Source organism: Lichenostomus cassidix, chromosome 8 (genome assembly GCF_008360975.1).
Source record: "Lichenostomus cassidix isolate B80296 chromosome 8, HeHo_3.0, whole genome shotgun sequence".
Lineage (NCBI taxonomy): Eukaryota > Metazoa > Chordata > Aves > Passeriformes > Meliphagidae > Lichenostomus > Lichenostomus cassidix.
In genome coordinates, this window is record NC_139489.1 from 26,535,909 (window position 1) to 26,555,971 (window position 20,063).

A 20,063-nucleotide genomic window follows, 5' to 3' on the forward strand; every position below is an offset into this window, starting at 1 on the left:
GTTCTGAGAGTATGCGATTTCTTAATCAGCTGTCACTGGAAAAGCCTCAAGACAGCAATAATGCTGACACTTACCAGCAACCAGGTAGCTTCAAAAAGGAAAAAGAATCAATTCAAATCATATCTAGACTTTGCTGTCTATCCTCCATACTAATGGATGTAATCACTGCAAAAGTATCATACATTTTCTCATGCTTTATTTCTGTTACAGAGGTTTCGATAGGAGGTTTTGACAATAATTACATTATTCTTTTGCAGTTTTCTTAGGTCAGTAAATTTAGCTAGTGCACTTAATGCATCTTTAAAAATAGGTGTTCCGCCCCCAATGCCCAAACAGCAGGGGCAAGTGAAAGATGGGAGATGAGGAGGAACGGTGGGTGGAAAAAGAGGTTAGAAAAATCAGTTTTACACACTAGAATTGCTGATTATGCCAATATTTTGCTGGAAGATTTTGACTTCAAATGCTTTCCTAGCCTTCCCATACACAGCTTTCAGATCTCTTAACCAGGGTGCTGCAGCTCTTCTACTAGATGACAACGAGCTTGGGAGAGTGCAAGACACAAAAGAAACATTCAAGGCATGAGGACAAATATTCAAAGCTACTGATGGGAAAGAAATTCAAGAAGCAGGAGCTTTGGAGTAATCATGGACAACATATGGAGCATGAGATTGTTATGGAAACTGAGCCAGTACTGAAGACAGGTCTTGGATGCAAACAAGGGATCCCAGAGAATGTATGTTATGACGATCAGTATGATATTTTTTGACATTTCTGGTGCTGCTCATGAGCTGTGAGTGAAGAAAAGCAATATCAGTATGCTGAACTGCAAGACTAAACCTATAATGGTGCGACAGCAAACAACTTGAAGAAGCTGGCAGAAGTTTTGGGTTATAAAATCACAGAATGGTTATAAAATCATAGAATGGCTGGAAGGGACCTTGAAGGTCATCCAGATCCATCACCTTGCCATGGGCAGGGACATCTCGCACTACACCAGGTTGCTTCAAGCCCTATCTAACCTGGCCTTGAACACTTCCAGGGATGGGACAGCCACAGCTTTTCTGGGCACCCTGTGCCAGGGCCTCACCACCCTCACCACCTTTCTTCACTTTGAGCCCATTTCCCCTTGTCCTATCATTCCATGCTCTTGTAAATAGTCTCCATCTGTCTTGTGGGTTCCCTTCAGGTACTGAAAGGCCACAGTTATGTCACTGCTAAATCCTTCCTTCTCCAGGCTGAACAATCCCAACTCCCTCAGCCTTTCCTCACAGCAGAACTGCTCCATCCCCCTGATCATCTTGGTGCCTTCTCTGGACTCACTTCACCATGTTCTTCCTGTGCTGAGACCCCAGAGCTGGAGGCAGCTCTGCACAGATCTCTAATCCCAACAAACCTCTGCCATTTAACAGTGCCCTACTCCTACTTCCTAGATTCCCTCAATCTTTCAGTCACAGCATCAGCAGAACAAGAGGCTTTACTTATTATTGTCAGCAAATAACACACATACCAAACCAAGTGCTGCAGCACCAGCCTCGTTGTTCAAGGTGTTGGATGTTTGCTATAGCAAATTGTTTTCCAGACAGTTGAATTATTTAAATAGAATATGATGTGACTTCTTTGCATTGACTACCAAATAAAATTAGAAATTCAAAGGTCTCAAAACTCCCCAAGTGTTTTTTGGGAACATCCCAAATGCACTGAGGGAAACTGCTGAAGCAACATAACCTGGAACATGAAATTAGAGTGGAAATACCTATAAGCATTCTTGTAAAGAGATCATGCATGGCTGATTGGGATAAAGACTGCTGTGAAAGACCAGATAACCTACTGAAATATTCAGCTGCTTAGGATATGAAGGAAGGAAAGGATATTATTAAAATGTTTATTATGGTAATCATAGAAATTAATTTGAAAAAATCAGCTGCCACTACACAAGCCTCATAATGAGCTTACAGCCTAAACACTGATGCTTTGTCAGATTAAGGAGACTTTCTTCCTTTGTATTTTTTGATGTGATATAGCTACATGCTGGTTTTTTTCTTTAAAAGACATCTTCTTCAATATTCTATTACCAGAGAAATAGCGCTGAAAGACAGAAGTGTCAGCCTTTGAAAGGCAACAGGATTTAAAAATGAACTGAGGGGGGAAAATGTCCAGTTATCTGTTAATATGATACCTTTTTTAATTTTTTCAAGCAAGTTAATGTCATTTTACTTGTTAGTGTTGGGTTAGAGAGATAACAGGATTTACATGATCATGACAATTTTTAAAATACCCCATCACTGTTACTAAATTTTACTTGTCCTGCAGACAAGTCAAAGCAATTTTCTACTTGTCAGAGATGATAAATCAGTTGTTAGGTGACACTGACAGGTGGATTTGTCAAATCTCTCTTGAAGAACTTCAGTCTCTGCTTTCAGGCTGCCTGTGAACTCCTGAGAGTGGAGTAACACAATTGATTAAGGGGGGGATTAGGAAGAGTTTGGATTTTTAGGGCTGCTGCCCATTTTCCAAGCTTCCCTAGTACATTTCTTTCTATTTTACCATCCAAGTGGGTGCACAGCACCAAGCTGCTGCTGGGTTTTTTTCTAGCACATCACCCACAGAATTCCAGTTGAAAGTAGAACAGTTTAAAAAAGAAAACTCCAAACCACATGCTGCATTTGAAAATAGATTATTTGGCTTATAAAAACCAATTCCTCTTCAAGACAAAGGCACACCTTAAAAACATATAAAAATCAACCCCCATCTTTTATACCCATTCTATTTGCCACTATAAAAGTAACTAAAAAGAAACCAGTGGTATTTGAGTGAGAGCAAAGAAGCTGTGGCAGAGACGAGTGAATGAAGTTCATACCTTGTGCTTACAAGCCACAAAAACATGCACTTACTGACAGTAAAGGTGGAGATGTTCTAGTGAAATACTCCAAGTACTGACATTAAACAAGGCTGACAAGACAACTAAGGCAAACTGGTTCCCTTTTTAGCCTTTCCTTCACAAAATAAATGAGAATGTTAATATTCTGTTTTGGGCTGCACTTCTAAAAGGGATAAAACTGTGCTTAGAAACCATGGTGGGTGTAGCAGAGAGACTAATTTGGAAAAATAACAAGGTACAGATAAAATACAAGAAATCAGAAAATGCAGAAATGTTTTTTCCTACTACCCGTAGGAGTCACATCACTTGGGCACTGGGTTTCTCCAGCAGTAATCCCCCAGTGCTCTGCAGAGACCTTCCAATGTCCTGATCCAAAGCCCAGACAAATGCAAGTAGCAGCTGACACTGATCCAGCAGATAAGAAAAGATGGGAAGCTTCAAAGTGAAGCCCAGAGGTAGCATTTCAAACGCTCCTCTGGGGCAATGGAGCCTGTTGGTGAGGCCTCTCCAGGCACCATTAGGCACCACCTCATCTTTCAGACCTTTCATACAGACCCTGGAGTAACCAGGTGGACCTTTGAGTTGAGTTTGACCTTCAAGACTTGCTCTGCTCCATCTCCAGGAAACTGCAGGCATGGCTTCCCTGGGATTGCACATAACACTGCTGTGTTTGGCATGTAATTCCATTGCTAGAAAGTTCAAGGAACTAGGAGAAGCAGCAAGGAATTTCCATCCTGCCACACAAAATGTGAGCTACTTCACAGACAATAAAAGGCAACTCCTTACTCACAAGCCTGTTCACTGGAGCACCTGAAAAGAATAAGGTTTTTAATTTTATTTTCTCTCTCAGTCAGCAAGGAATGCCAAAGAATTTGTAGGTTTCAGATGGAGCATTGGTTTTGCTGTGTCCTAGATAACATTTGTACCATCCTCTCAATATCCACATTAAATCCTCAAGCTTAAGGACTTTTTTAATATCATTTTGACAGAAAGGTAGTTCATCCTTATTCCTGAGCTGTTGTAAAGCAGGTCTTCTTCCTGCATGTTATGCTCAACGTTACAGTAAGTGGAGAAAAAGACATTTCTAGCCACTGACAAAGCCTGAAAAAAATTGCCCAGCAGCAGCAGTCAGTTCCCCATATTCCCATTCATCCAGGGGCTGAGTCAGAGCTGTCTTCCCCCACTGTAAGCAGGCAGTGTGGAAATGATGACAATCTGTTTTAGAGGCTACAAGATGAACTAAGACCTTTGGTATTAGCGTAATGCAGACACAATTCTAATTCTAATAAAGTCATTTATTGGAGCTGCTAAGTGCAGCTGTTCTTCCCACACTGTACTGTGAGCAGCAAGAGTGAAGCTGAGGGGTGAGGCAAAGAAACCAAGGGGGAAAATGAAATAAATCATTTGGAAAACAGCTGGACAGTAAAATGGCCAGCCCTTAGGCTGGAAAGCTACTTTAGATTTACATTACCATTAAGATGAATCTAATTGCCATCTGGGTAAGCAAGCTACATTTTAAAAGACACGTGTAAATTAATCTGCAGTTATTTCTAAAGATAAGCTGTCACTGGAATAATATTCTTGCCAGAGAATCCAGAGCAGAGTTGCTAAGTGTCTTTAGAGGCAAAAGGTTTTTCCTTGGAAGTGCTGTGATACCCCAGAAAAAATTTCTGAGGATTTCTTCCTTGCATGAATAATTTATGTACCTTGCTGCTCATAATATGAGAGAGACACAATTATGAACAGGAGATAATTCTTCAATTTTAAAAGTTGTTTCTAATTCAGGCTTCATTTGTACTACTGTGGTGGAAAGAGAATCATACTATCCTGTCTCTGTCTTTCTGCTGTCACAGGAAAACTGAGCAAAGCACAGAGCCAGCCAACATCTCTTTTAATCCTAAACCAACAACATTCAGATTGCAATATGAGTTTCAAGAATGAAAAAGTGAAAAAAACCACAGAGGAATAATACCCACGGTGGCTCATCAGAATATTAAGGAGATTGTAGATTGTCAAAGCTCTGGAATCAGATGCTGATAATTCAAAGCTCCTGCCCAGCTCAGCTTCCAAGCAACAAATGCCTCTGCACGTGTTGGGGAATAGATTTGCATTCATTGTTTCCTATCTGCTGATAAAGATTAAAAAAAAAAAGAAAAAAAGGTATGAAACTCATAGCTATCCCTCATAGGTGCCAATGTTTCACTTGCTTTGCCGGATATTTCAACCAGAGAAAAAGAACATCCTAAAAAACTGCAAACCACTAACAGCTTTCACATGCCATGCCTCTGGACTAGCATGGCCTCTTGTACCAAGCTTGTTTCCAAGAAAAACAACACCCACCCCTCTTTAACCCAGCATCCTGCTGGCAAGAAACATGGAGAAATAGCTGGTGTATCCAGAAAACCACAGGGTCACTCAGCTTGGCACCTCACTGCAGCTGGCACCCCTCTGTCTGCTGAATTCTGCATTTTCTCCCCAATCACATGCAGCTCCTGTAACCTCAGAGCCTTGGTAACACTCAGCCCAATGCCAGAGGTTGCCTTTTGAGGCTAATTACTCCATTGCAGCTACTTTAAAGCTGTATTTTTAGCCCCCAAACTCTTCCAGCACTCCATTTACAAGCATAGCTCCACCTCATCGTGTTTGTACCAGCACACAAGCCCATGGCTGCTAAAACACAAGGCATCAAGGGAGGCAGTAAGGATTATGATATACAACAGTGGGCTACAAGAACAAGTTGCCCCTCCAACACCTTGCTACCTGCAGCACTGGTGAACATTTCTGGTAGTTCAAGGTCTCCATTCACCTTCTGGTAAAGGTTTTCCTAAGAGGGTTAAGGGCACTGTGCATCCAACACCAGAGGAGCAAAGACAAGCTCAACTCCAGACCATAATGGGAGCTGAATGTCACCTTTGTTGAAATTCCTTTGACATTGACACACACAAACAATTTCCCTCATGGTTTGAATTGCTGTTCCAAGCAAAAACGGCACAGTTAAAATTAATAGCATGCTCATTTTATAACAGGCACACAAACACACACAAAAATCTGGCTACTCTTTGCTGGAAACCAAAAAGCCACCAAGGTTCCAGAAGAAGGACTGGAGTAGATTCTTCTTTACGGTAATCAGTGTTGATATCAACTTGACACCCGAGGGAAACGGAGCAGGGGGGAAAGCAGCCAGTTTTATGAGATGATAGTTACATACAATATTACATCCACTTCATGAAATTACACAAGTGAAATTTTTTTTCCAATGAGGTATTAATCCCCCCATAAGACTAAATGCTATATATTTGCAGAAAACTGCACATCTGCATCACACTAACTGGTTTTTAAGTGTCCCCACAAAGAAGTAAACACATACCTCCTGCCCCAGATAAAAGGCAAAGGCACCACTAATTGAAGAGAGATACAGCTCAGCCTCAAACTGAATCATCACCAGTGGAAACTACAGAAAAAACCACAAGGAGCAACAAAAAAGGAAGAATACCCTGGAAGGAGTAAAAGGAGTAAGAACTGGGATGTTGCTTCCTCCAGCTGTGCAAGTGCTTAAGTAATAAGCATATGACCTACTGCAGGCCTCTGCAAGGAAAAGAGGCCAATGCAATGCCCTTAAGAGTCACAGGGCTGGCCAGTTCCATCATGAGTAATGAGAGCTCCAAGGAAATACAGGCATTTCCTTCCCTAATTCTCCAAACATTCACCTCCAGGGTCTCAACATGGTTAGCAACAGAACTTAGTATGGAAAGTACCCAAGAGTCATTCACATCATCGACCCTGGGTGTAAGCAGACAGCCACTCAGTTGGGTCCAAGTTTTCATCTACCAGGTATTAAAAACTGGCCAGTGAGCTTCCAACATTTCTCATGGAAGGCACTTCCTCCTTTTGGAAGGGAATGAAAAAAGCAACCTTAAAGCTGTGAAAGTAGGTCACAAAGAAGCCACATCAATAAAGTCTGGAAACAAAACAGGGAGGGATGCTGTGTCAGCTATAGAATTGAGTGGTTATTATAAATGGAAATCAAAAGTACAGCTAGAACATTTTGACTCGTAAACTGATGAAATATATTAAGTATACTTCAAGTGACTTTTCCTTTGTAAGTCTCTTGCAAAGTCACTCTAAGTGTTAAACTTACCTAATTGCATGCTTTTTAGACTGAACTCGTGATAACCTTTCTGAACTCCATCAACAACAATAGCAGTCTTGACAGCAAAGATTTATGTTGATGGGTATTGACCCCTCAACACCCCTCTGTCACCAGTTTTCATTTGAGATTCATCCCAAAGCTTTTTAGAGCCATCCAGGTACAGACTGATCTGCTAACAGATGATGTGGTTATGTTCTACAACTGGATGGATATGCCAGCCAAGAGATCTCATGGCCTGGCCAGCAGATACCTGTGATAAACCTGCAGAGATGGCTGTAAAAGGTCATCAGCCTGAACACATGGAAAACTAGGGCCCAGCAGTCCACTCTCACCGTTTTTTCCCAGAATGAGTAAAACATCAAAGCTAATGTAACCTGTAATAAGAGCAAGTAGTTTCTCAGCACGGAAGAAGCAGGTTGATTAAATTCTTGGCACCTGTTTATAGGAACACCTACCTGCACATAGGAGAAACTACCTTAACTCCTACCAGAGCCCTTGCTGTGTCCCAGGCTGTCTGGTTTCCAGCCCATTCTGAGAAGAGATTTGGAACACTGCAAGGGAAACAGGAACTGTCTCTTGATACTAATGGCTATTGCACTTCAAATTCTTCACACAGACAGGGATTATATAATCTATTTTTTAGAACACGTTTAAGTCAAAATGTAGGACTAAGGATAAAACCTCCTAGTTGCTTATGCAAAATTCATAGTTGCTTGCTGGCTCGCATATGTAAAATAATTACACATGACCACTGTTATATCACCATCACATATATCAGCATCACATTAAAGGCACCAAGAGAGCCATTAAACCCAAATTACCAAAAATGTGCAATCTGACATAACTAGCCAAACACCCTGATGAAGTCAGGATCCAGATAACTTTGAGACGTGATGACTCAGGTGAATGCTGCTCTTACAGCAAATGTGTGTTTATCATTGACAGCCATAGCGCATTTTCAGACAGTTCCATATTTTCACCCTTTTCTGGTTTTTAACACTGAAAAAGCAATGTATTCTGACAAAATAAAATAGCAGAAAGCAAGTTGTGCTAGAATTGGGAAGATTAATGCCCTTTCATACCACTTAGGTTTTTAACAATTGTTGCTGCATTCCTCTCCATTTTTTTTCCCAGCAAAGTTTCAGACATATTTTGACTTTTACAACATGCAAATTCCCCATTTCCAGTACTGGTCTGGAACAAAAAAATATTTGTTTCCCTCTTATCATCTCTCCTTTTATCCTACACATTCATCATTTCAGCAAACATAGCCCATTTACTTCACATTCCTGACTTCCCTATTACTAAGTCCAAACAAAAAAGCGGAAAATGCTTAACTTCCGTCTGTAAAGCTTGTCTAGGCTGACCAAAAAAAGATGCTTTCTTACTAATTTGATTTAATGGGTGTAATGATTTAATGGCTATAAATTGAGAAATTAGCAACCACTGGAATCAAAATGAGGAGAGTTGAGTTAAAAATGGCCTCAGTTCACACCACTCTGACAGTACTTATGGAACTTGACATGAACAACCACAGGAGCTTCTTTAAGCAGAGGAGTCGCCAGCCAAGGGTATGTGAAAGAAAACTGACAAAAATATTTATGGCAAGACCATAAAACTTTTTGCTACTTCACTATACGGGATATAAACCTCATTATCTCTAGGGAGTTGAGGCTATTTGAAAACTTCAGTGAGCAAGGCCTTAGCTAATGGAAGGAGTTAAGGAAGGACCCCATGAAATCCATTCAACAGGGTAATCAATCACCCCACACCTCACTGACATCCTAAGCAAGTGCTGCCAGAGAGCAAGAGAGAAAGGGACCCCATAAGCCAGTACCATCCAGAAGATAAATCTTCTCAAACCTGGTTTAGAAGGATGTTGATTTCTTCCCTTATTCCTTATTTTCCAGGAATATCAACTACCCACCATCCTGAACAAAAATAAAAAAAAAAAGATGGAAAACAATTACAGAAACATACCTCAAAATAGGAAACACTTAGTATTATTTGATGAGGAAGTCCAACGATTTCCTAGCAAGTGTGAGCACATTGTGTTTTTGGTGCGTGATGTACGTGTTCCAGTATATTTAAGCAAGTAGGAAACACAGTGAAGGCAGCAGCTTGTCCGTACAGCCTGAGGTATAACCTCGTAACATAAACAAACATCTTTTCAGGAAGCTTTTAGTCTGCTCTTCTTTCCTAGTGCCTGCACTGCACTGTACTCCTAAGATAAAATAACTAACACAGAAAACTACTATGGATCAGCCAAAGCCAACCTAATTTGTGTTATGCAGTGGCACCAGGTCTCAAATGCCACAGGAAGGATGTTGTTTGCTCCAGGTGGTTTAATCACTGTTCTGTGGTTTTCCAGTTGCTGTGATATATTTTCCTCCTCCAGTCAGCAGTGAAGAGTTACCTACCTGAAATTAATGATTTAGGCAAACAGCCAGTCCTGCTTACAAATTAAGAGAAGCTAATAAGTGCTGGCTATTCCAAACACCTTCATACCACCATCCAGCCTGCTATTACTGTAATGAAACAAGTTTATTCCATTTTGAAGGTCAACAAAACTTTACCTTTGCCTTTTTTTGAGGGGAACAACAACAACAACAAAAAAAAAATGGAGCAAGCAAATGTCATCACCTGAATGAAAGTCTCCCTTCTGAAAGCATCTTGCCCTGCTGACCTACAGATCTGACAACTAATAGGGTATTTGAGAGGATTATTAATAGTTACAGAGGATCCAAATAAAGTAGCAGGCTTAGAGGAACCCCAAACACAAAGCATGCAAGCAAAGCACAGTGGTGTCTCAGGAGATCCGGCTTCTGCTGCCAGGTTTCTTGCATGTCCTTGCACAAGTCATCTGACCTATTTCTGCCTCATTTCCTCACCTTCTCAGCTCAGAGCAGCCCTCTCAAATAAAACCATTAATGCTTTGGATGCACTCACACAGCATGGCAATAAATGGTGCAAGTAAGTGAAACTTATCCTGCCTCCTTTAACCCTGATGGAATTGTTAAAAAAGCAGTCACCATTTGTCAAGACAAAATGGAACAGAAAACTGAAGCAAAGTGATCATTTAATTTCTAAATGAGATTCAAGGACTGCATTCAGCTCTCCCAGCCTCTGCTACTTTGCACACATTTTCCTGGAACCTTCATAGCACACACTGTGCTGAATAGTGCAGCATCTGTCCTCTATCTTGTTGAGACCAGTATCAGTACACTAAAGAGTCAGCTAAATGAGGGTGTGAATTGCCTCTGCTTATCTCAAGCCAATCCACTGACTCAAGTAACAAGAACCTGAAGAAAGCAAGCAGGTTTTTAACTCTGTCACGCAAGCATCAAACATGGAGTAGAAATCCCTCCAAAAGTGCCAAACCCACCTATATTTCCTCCAAACCCGTACTAGCAAAGGATGATGTGTAGCCCAAGAGGAAAAATGCAGGTATGCTGTTATATTGCATGTAGTAACTTCAAGTTCTTCTGTGAGGGATATTCCAAAAAGCAGATACTGTGTCATAAATAAAGTGTCATAAATATCCAGGGTTTTCAACTTACTTAGCCTAACCCTAAAGACTGTTATTCCAGAGCTGGGGAACATCAGTGCTCTCTCAGGACAGCATGAAGATGTTGTTGGTACAGGTTGGCTCACTGACATCCAGTGACTGTCCCACAGGCCCCACTGCCTTAAGAGTGTTTCCTTTGCCTTCTCACTTCCACAGCATGGAATACCTTGCAGCTGATAAAAGAACAAAGCTAGAGGTGCTGCATGCAGGCAGTGCTAACTCAGCTGGCAAGATATGATGCTCCCTCAGGTGCTGGCCAGCCCCAAAATGCTCTCCTGGCTACCAGGCTTCCACAAAGCCATCACCAGCAAGGAGACACAAGGCAGCACAGCTCCAGACCTGCATTCCTTGAGCATGAAGCTTTGTCTGGAATATCACTAAATTGTCTTTGATTCCTTCATGCCAAGAAAACCCTAAAAACAGTCCTGACACAAAACATCTCCTTCTCAAGCACTAGAAGGTGGTAGTGGGCATCCAGTGTTCGTTACATGTGGATACAACAGACACAAAATGTTTGTTCCTAGCAAGTTTTGTCTCCTTGTTGGAAACTTCATGTTCAAAATCCAAGTAATCTTCCTCCTTTTTCAATATCCTGCCTCCCAGTACCTTGCTTCAATTCCCTGCCACCAGAGTTAAGAAAGCTTTCTCAGAGGGAATGTTACAGTATCTGTGGTCCACCTGAAGGAATTTTCCATGCTCTTTTCATGCCATCCAGATGGAGAACAGGACCAAGGTGAAGAGGTTCTGCTGAATCTCTTGGACTGTTACTGTGAAAGCCTAACACTGGGAGGGATTAAGTCTGAGATCATTTTTAGTCACAGATTCCTCAACACTTCTCTTCCTCTCACCACAGCACCGATTTCCATTCCCACACCTCCTTGGAAGGCAGCACTGAATACACACAATCCCCTCCCAGCTCCTGATACTCCACCGTGTAATCCTCTATCCACTTTCAAACACATTTGCCATTTTTCATGTTTACTATATCCTTTATTCTCTGGTCCTCGCTATAAATTCCAAAAGACAAGCAAAGCGGCCTCTGTCTGTACAGCACCAAGCACATTTACAGTGCAATAATGTGTAAATAAAACAAATTATCTTAAGACAGAAGAAAACATAATATTTTTAATTAAACCATTAATATCCAAGAATGCAGACACAGCACTAGAGGAAGAGAAAAGGTGCCTGCAAGTTTTAATCAAGCCAGAAACTCACAGAGAAGCATATGCATTCTTATGCAAATCTACACCAGACGCACCGCACATCTGCTGAAATGGGTGTCGTTTTCCCACAGTTTGCAGAATTAATGTGTTTAACTAAGTGCCTGCCAGTGCTTGCAGTATAAGAGCTAATTTCTAATGGGGTATTCCCAGTTGGGAAAAAAAAAATCCCTTTAGATAATAAAGGATCTAAATCCAGAACTTGGTTTTACATTTATTTAAGTGCAAAGACCCCTTCACCTCCAAGAGCTCATTACTTGCACTGCTCCAAATTGCTTTACAATTAAAAATAATCCCGACTCTTGGAGAAGAGCCTTTCTACAGTTTTGTGACCTTTGGAAACCCTATTACAGAGAATTAACAAATGCTATTCCCTCCTGATCACTTTTATAAAGGCTTTCTGAGATAGGAGGGTGTCAAAACACACAAAGGGCTTTGTGAGAAGTTTACAAACCAAACTGAATTAATTTTTCTTTTCACTTGGTTACTTTCCTTGCAGATACAATTTGTATTTCCATGATTACTATGTGTCTTCACAGAGGATTTCGAAAGAATTCAGATGAGAGCTTAACTTCTGACCCTGAGGCTAAAAAGGCATATATGTCAGAAAATACTGAAGTCTCAGCTATTTTTTATAAAAATCTATAAATATCAGTTAAAAGGAATCCATGATCTCATAATAAGTCAACGGGTCACAGTTACGCTCTTCTTATCTTCCCTTTTTTTCCCCTATTGTTTAAAAATAGGAAACAGCACCACATGAAAATGTTCAGCCAGAGATAAATTGTGTGACTGAAATACAGGAGTCAGGAAACTGGTGTTTTAAAATAATGTCATCCTTATTTTCCCCAGCATACTCTAGTATTGTTGATGCCTCCAAATATTTAAGTGACTTAATAAATTAGTAACCTAGGAAACATTTGCAACAACACAGCCAGTTCAAGGAGTCCCTTGAACTTAGGAACCCAGCTAAGAACTCCCCCCTCAAAAATTAAAACTTCATTTATGTATCAATTCCTGTCAATGTTCCTTAAAAAGAGGAAAGGCAAACAGTTTTAATGTCAAAGGGCTGATTCTCCAATAAGATTCTGGAGTAAAGCAACCTAGGAGAAAACAGGCTGTGTCCAGCCCTCAGCTCCACTACAAATCACCACTGCCAATGCACAGAAAAATGAGCACAGAGAATCTGTAATTCACCCCCTGCATGCTTGTAAGAATTCCCTGGAGTCAAAAAGGGCAATCAGAGGAACTGTCAGAGAGCAGGCATGAGCAGATCACCTGTAAGAACACTTCACTCATCTTTTGCTATTCCCTGCTGCTGGCAGACATGGGAAAGCAGCATCTCTGCCCACAGCACACTTGACTGTTTTTTATCTGTAGCAAACACAGTCATTTAAAACCTTGATTTTTATTAAACTCTGCCTTTTACAATGGTGCTCCAACTAGAAATCATTGTTACTTATCATCTCAACAAAACTAACAAAAGCTTTATGCTGTCAGTATTCAACGTCTGTCCCTCATTCGGTACCCGAAGGCTACGATAAGGTCAAATATCACCACAGCAGGCATTGTCCAAATACTCAGGAAATGACATTTCCCAGCCCAACAAGGTTTATCTTCCAAGCCTGCTTTTGCACCAACTTTCTGGGTGAGTTAAAAATAAGCCTATTGATCAGAAGGGAAAGAAACACTCGTGAACACTGACCTTCTCTCCTTTCCAACACAAGACTGGCTGCACAGATGCCGTGCAGCTCTCCAGCCCCCTTTCAGCTTTCCAGGGGTCTCAGCTGCACCTTCACCTTATCTCCTGGTTAAGCCCTTCCTAACAGCAAATGTTCTCCTGAAAGGAATTACAGCTCCATACACACTCAGAAAGGCAGCTTTCTGAGTACACAAACCCCAGCTGACTATCTGCACACGGAAGAGAAAATGAGCCATTTCACCTATCAGATCGCCTCACTACTTGCCTACGAGGAGTTTTCTTACTTTTTCACATTAATCACACCCTTCCCACCTCCCCCTCGTTAGGCGGCCTGTAGATTACTTTGTAACAGAGCTTGTGGACATGAGCGATAAGGTTTGGAAGTGGAGAGGACTGGGATCCCCCCGCGTGTTTCGGGCATCCTCGGCAGGTCCTGCAGCACCGCAATGAAGATGCCGCCACCTGGTGGGACCTCCTCGGGCTCGGGTGGCGGCCGGGGGGCAGGCAGGACCCCGGGCAGGGAGGGTGGTGGCTCACGTTCCCCATCCCCGCAAGCACAGCTCGGAAAAAGCCAGCCAGCAGCGTGAGCAGGGCTGGAAGGAGAGGATCTGCTGACAACAACAAGATGCTACTCGTTACCAAAGCCTGTTGGTGCTCATCCAAAGTGAGATGGTTTGGAAATGGATAATCTTTGCATTTTTAGATATGACTGCAAACAGTGAAATAAAACAAGAATAGAAAAAGAGAAGGTAGATATAAAGCTACTTACAAAGCCGTAGGGAGACAGACTGTAAAGAACCAGAAACCCCTCGGAACAGAGTTGAAATCATTGATATAAAAGAGTTGAGCAAGGCAGACAACGAACTGCTGGAATGGATAACTCACAGAAATTGGGCTTTTGAACTGAATTTCACATGATTAGGAGATGCTTCTGCTCAGTGCCCAAGCCACAGCTATTTTTTAATCTCTGCATGACACTACATACGTTACCGTGGCTTCAGTCCTGAGCATGAGTCTGGTATTTTCTGAGGGCCAATACTTAAAAGCCTGGAACTCAGGTTTGAGGCAGCCAAGAGATGTTTCTGTCTGGCTGCATGGGGTCTAGGGCTTTTTCTGGAGTCAGAGCCAGTGAAGCTCTGTCTGCAGATCGATGCCATGAAAAGGCATGGAGGCCTTCTAGCCTATGCTTGAAGAGCCTTCTCCTTCTGCCAGGAGAAAGGGGGGTGAGAAGGGTCATTCCAGCAGTGAGGAATGTCTCCAGACTGCCCACAGGATTAGAGGACAAGGTGATGAAAGAGTCCACATCCTATCTGCACTCGAGTTTGTACAACTACCGTCGTCTTTTAGCACTGCTGCTAAATGAGAAAGACATTTCCTAGTCCAGATAAGACCCCAGAGCAACAATGTCTGTTCACAGGATGAACATTCAAGAACAGACTCTTCTCTGTGCTATTTTTTACATATTTCAGCAACTCTTCTTTTGCAATTTTAGCATAGGAGCATTTGCAGTGAGCTTAGAGCAGGCATATTAGGAACGAATCTGACAACCCCGTTACAGAAGTTTGCAGCCTTTTTAGACACAGACTGTACATCAGGCAAAAAACGATTCTGCCCCCATCACATGCAACATTTAACACCAATGCTGTGATGCTGGCTTTAGAATTCATTCCTGCAAAATCCATGGATGTTCAGTCAGCCACACCAGGCAATGTAATTGCTCTGTTTTCACAGTTAGCACTGAAAAATGCTGTCAATTCAGTTATCCCCCTGCCTCCTCCTCACAAAACCTCTTTCAAAGAGCAGAGAAAAAGACCTTGAAACATGGGTGGGTGTTTTCAAAAGTCAGTTATCACTTTTACAGAGGAAAAAAATAAAATCATAGCATTAATCCAGGCAAGACACCTCTCCCCTTCTACCCCTTGCACACATGCCACAAGTCTGAATGGAAACAGTCACCCAGAACCCATGTCAATACATATTTTACAAAAACATTAGCTGTGTGTTAGCAGTTCTTGGAAACATCATCTAACAGCACTCACATGATTTGTGTTTCACGAGCAATTAAACCTATCACTCCTACAAGCAAATCTGCTGCTCCTGTCCACTACTCAAACACCAGGTTAGAGGAAACTAATTATATTTCAAACTCCGTCCTTGGTAAGGAAACTGTATTTCCATGATAATGTCCTGGCTAATTCACTTAAGCAGAAGCTGCTGAACCTCCAGAACGCAGAATGAAACAGCCACCCTTGGAACTAAGCTAAGGCAGGAAATGCAAAAATAGCCAGACTGTGATTTAGATCTCATAGTGAAGTCAGACAAGACCTCAGTGTCACACTGAAATCACATCCCAGACATTGTAAAGTCCTACTGTATTCACATCACTGTCATACTGCTGGCAAGCCGCAGAGACCAGCAATGACAGGACTTTACTGCTAAATTCTTTTCTCTGTGCTTCCAGACGAAGCTCTGCAACCAGACCAGCTCCCCTCACGCCAGTAATTACCTCTTTGGGCAAAGTGGATGGCACCACTGCTGAGCAGAGATGCACAGAAATAAACAGCTGTCTGTCTTTAAGTGGCTGCTGAGCTCTTTTTCTTTAAAATACATGTTTCCACTACCATGGACACTTTCCAAACAGTCACCTTTCATTTGGAACAACTCCCCTGCACAGTGGTCCACGTTCACAGAGACACGTGAAAAAGAAATGCAGTGATTTCAAAAGCTGTACTTCTTGCCATGTAAGAAAACACTTTCCACTTTTCATGTGCTGGATATTCCTTCCCTCCCCCAGCCATTCATGGTGAAATAATTAGTGTTAGTGTTCTCATTGTTTATCAGACAATACAGACAATAAGGCTAAGCTTTCTGCTCCTGTTTTCTTTCGCTATGCTGCTGTGGTTCCTCAAACAACTGTGCAAGGCTTTACTTTTAATCCTATGAATAACACTTGTCACTCATAGGTTTGTAACCCATATTTAGCTGTGCACAGACATGGCACAGTTTCAGCTTGATTCATTGTCCGCAAACTTCTCCAGATGTGCGCATGCAAGAAAAAAAAAGGCTAATAAGTAGGAGGAAACAAACAAATACTAGCTAATCCGATTGCAATTTCTTAGGGAAGGAGAGGAGACACTACCACGTCAGATTCTTTATGAGGGAGAGGAATAATGAGTTGTTTTTAAACACAGACTAGGAATAATTAGTTATTGTCCTTGGGCTACTAGATGTATCTTTACATGCTTGAAGTGTATGCTGACTTTTATAGCCTGTGAGCTAGCTGGGCCCTGTCACAGGGAATTTCTTCCCATTTATCTATACGTTAGTGTCAGACTACAAGCACATCACAACATATGACTTTATCAACGAGCAATGTTCCTCACTGTGGCTAATTCTGAAACCACATTCCTGCTTCCACTCATGGAAGATACAGCCTTGGGTAACAATCAGATAGGCTGGTGCCAGACATCCTCTTCTTAAGTACTTTCTCATTTTACCTTTAGAAAGTATTCTCAACAAACAAGCAATCTGAAGGCAAACTGCTTTCTTTGGAGCTCCTCTTGACAACAGCAGAGATATATTTTTGTATAAGGCTGCATTTTATAGTTTCAGCTTTAGGCTGGGATTAACAAAGGCAAGTTAGGCAAGAAGCAGCAAGCTAGACACAGTGGAAACTACTAAAAATCCCAAACTTCTATTACAATTAATTGTGCTAAGTATAACTTTGCTCATTGATGCACCAGACAGAAAGCAGACAGACAACCTCATCCCACTGCACCAGCTTTTCAAGCTTCCAAAATAAACACAAAGATCTTTGAACAGACCACGCTCTCCAGAAAACCTGCAGCCTGATCTTCCTCATTTGATACATGTGAAGGCTCAGGCTGGTGGTACTCACAATAATTACCTGCCAACAGCCAAGAAATGCAGCAGAGTTCTTGCAGATAACTTATTTATGTCATTGCTGTGTTTCAGGAATAACACAACCAGTAACAGATCAATGACACAGGTAACAGAGAGCACTGGCTTCTAATTTTACACATCAGGCAAAACCTGGAGAACCTCATCGGGATTCAGGGAAGGGGAGGAAGATGAAAGGGACAATCACCAGTGTAACAGATTTAAAAAGTACCAATAAAAAGTGTTTTCACAAGTTCTCCCTAACCACAGAAACATGGAATGGTTTAGGTAGGACGGAACCTTATATAGACAGTTTTGTTCCAACCTCTCTGCCATGGGCAGGGACACCTTCCACTAGACCAGGTTGCTACAAGCCAAATCCAACCTGGCCTTGAACACAAGGCATGAGACAACAATAATAATATCAGACAAAGGTAACCTGCACACACCATAACTGGTGACTTTTCGAGTTTGTACCATCAAATTTGTTACGGGAGGGAAAACAAGATAATGCCTGCAGCACTCTTCACCCTGAAACGTGGGAGTAATTACATTTAGATTACCAAGACAAACACGAGGGAGAGACAAGGAGAAGATAAAACAGAATTTCCACTATTTAGATGCTGATCGAGAGATTAAATCCGACTGCACTTCAGCTGGGAGCCTAAACAAACCAGAGGCCCGGCCACATAAATCAAGCTAATTTTAAAACGCTACATACCAGGGAGAGTTTGACAAAGAAGGGGAAACAACCTCGCGTCTCTTACTACTGAAGATTTTAACATCCTTTTTATAAGTAAGTGATAAAGGTGCCAATTTAACACAGAGCAGTAAGTCTGGGGCGACGGGACCCACCGTATCAGCACCGCCCAGGCCTTCAGTAGCTCATTAATACTAATTGGATCCGGGAGCGCTCAGCCCTGGCGGCACCCGCATCCCGGGCACACATGCCGGGACCGCGGGCACACAAAAGCTCTGGGCGCGGATCCCAGCGCCGGAGCATCCCGCACCTCAGCGGAGGGGAGGCGTGCCGAGGGGTGAACCCGGGGCTCCGCCAGCGGGGCGGGGAGGGGAGGCAAGGAGTCGCGGGGAGCTGGGAGCTTCGGCAGCAGGGAGAAAAAGAAAGGGAGAAAGAAGTTGGGGCCGGGAAGTTTTCCGCCGCTCCCCGCGCCGGCGCCCCTCACCGTAGACGCAGACCCAGCCTTGCTGCTGGCAGACTGACTCCCGCAGGACGCGCTCCAGCGTGCCGCCCGCCTCCAGCTCCTCCGAGCTCGGCTCCGGTTCCACGAAGGGCTCTGCCGCCCATACCGCCAGCTCTGCCGCCGCTCCCGCGGCCGCCTCCATGCTGCCGTAGGGACGACGAGGCGCCGCCACCGCCCGCGCTGCACCCCGGCCGCGCTTCCCTCAGAGCGGCTCCATCCCTCCCTCCGTCCCCCTGCCCGCCCCCTGCCCGCCCCTTGCCCGCCCCTTGCCCGCCCTGAGCGTCAGCGCGGGAGGAGCCCCGGCACCCCGCCCCTGCCCCTGCTCGCCCCGGCCTGAGGGAGAGGCGGACGATGTCGGGAGGCTGTGCCCCCGCTGCCCTCAGAGCCGCCGGCAGCCCTTCCCCGGCCCCCGCCTCCCCCAGGAGTGTCTCGCTGCGCGGGGCTTCGGTGGCTGCCGCTGAGGGCCGCAAGATGGCTCCTCCCCTCAGCGCCGCCGGCCGAGCGGCGACAAGGGAGTCGCGGCTCGGGAGAGGCATCCCGAAGGAATACAAATCGGGATAATCCGGCTGGGGTGCCTCTCACAGCGGTCCGTTCTCCCCAAAACGCCACAGGAACGTGAGGATGATGGTTTAGTGTCAAACAGCGGCTGCCGTGGGGTTCCCCAGGCTCAGAGCTGCGCTCGCACGCCTGAGCGACACTGATAAATCTTTCACGCACTCACACGGGCTGTTTCTCTCAGGTGCCTGAGGAGATGTGCTGCAGGGAAAGGAAGACAGCTGGCTTGGTTCAATCCATTTCATTTAGGGGATTTGCGAGCTGGTTTGTCCCGAATGCCTATTTACTGACCTCCCCAAGTACACCGCGTTTTTATTTTCTATTTCCCTTTTATATTTTGGTGAATTTCCCAGTGCTTAAGGTACATGTTCTTTAAAAAATCTGGAATATCATAGCTGTGAATAAAGCATGCATCCTGCAGGATCTTTTAAATCATGGCATTGTGGCTTGAATTTTCGGGGACGGTGCAGAAACAGGTTCATCTTGCTTTAGATCCCATCCTTGTAATCTCTTGCACTGAGTCTGTGCCTGTCCATGATCAATATGAACTGGGTGGGTTCACCCGAGCGCTCAGATTCAGTGATTATCTCCATTAGCACAGGCTGTGTCCAAGGCCTCACGTCTGTGCACAACTTCTCCATTAGTATAAAAGCACTAGCAATTCTTTATTTATTGAAAGAGAAGTTGATTTCGTGTGGACCTGTAGCAGTTATGCTGCCATAAAGCTGCTTCAAAGTAGATACAGCTCCCACGCCTTCTAACCACATGCATGTCATCTTGTTTTGCATCAGAGCAGAATAAGAGGGTTTACACAGCAAGTTGTGGCTGAAGAGCAACAACTTCCTGCAGAAAGGACCATAACTCTCCAAGCTCTGCAGCTTGGAAGGT

At 43.4% G+C, this 20,063-nt stretch overlaps 1 protein-coding gene across 1 annotated transcript in view; it reads right to left on the minus strand.

Moving 5' to 3' along the window:
• Positions 1-18,834, minus strand: part of LOC146434184 (ras GTPase-activating protein nGAP-like) — a 165,908-nt gene extending 147,074 nt beyond the window's left edge. The window contains exon 1 of the mRNA XM_085068627.1: positions 18,603-18,834. Within this exon, the coding sequence (XP_084924753.1) occupies positions 18,603-18,762 (160 nt within the window). The 5' untranslated portion in view covers positions 18,763-18,834. The remainder of the gene's footprint in view (positions 1-18,602) is intronic.
• Between the last annotated feature and the right edge of the window lie 1,229 nt (positions 18,835-20,063).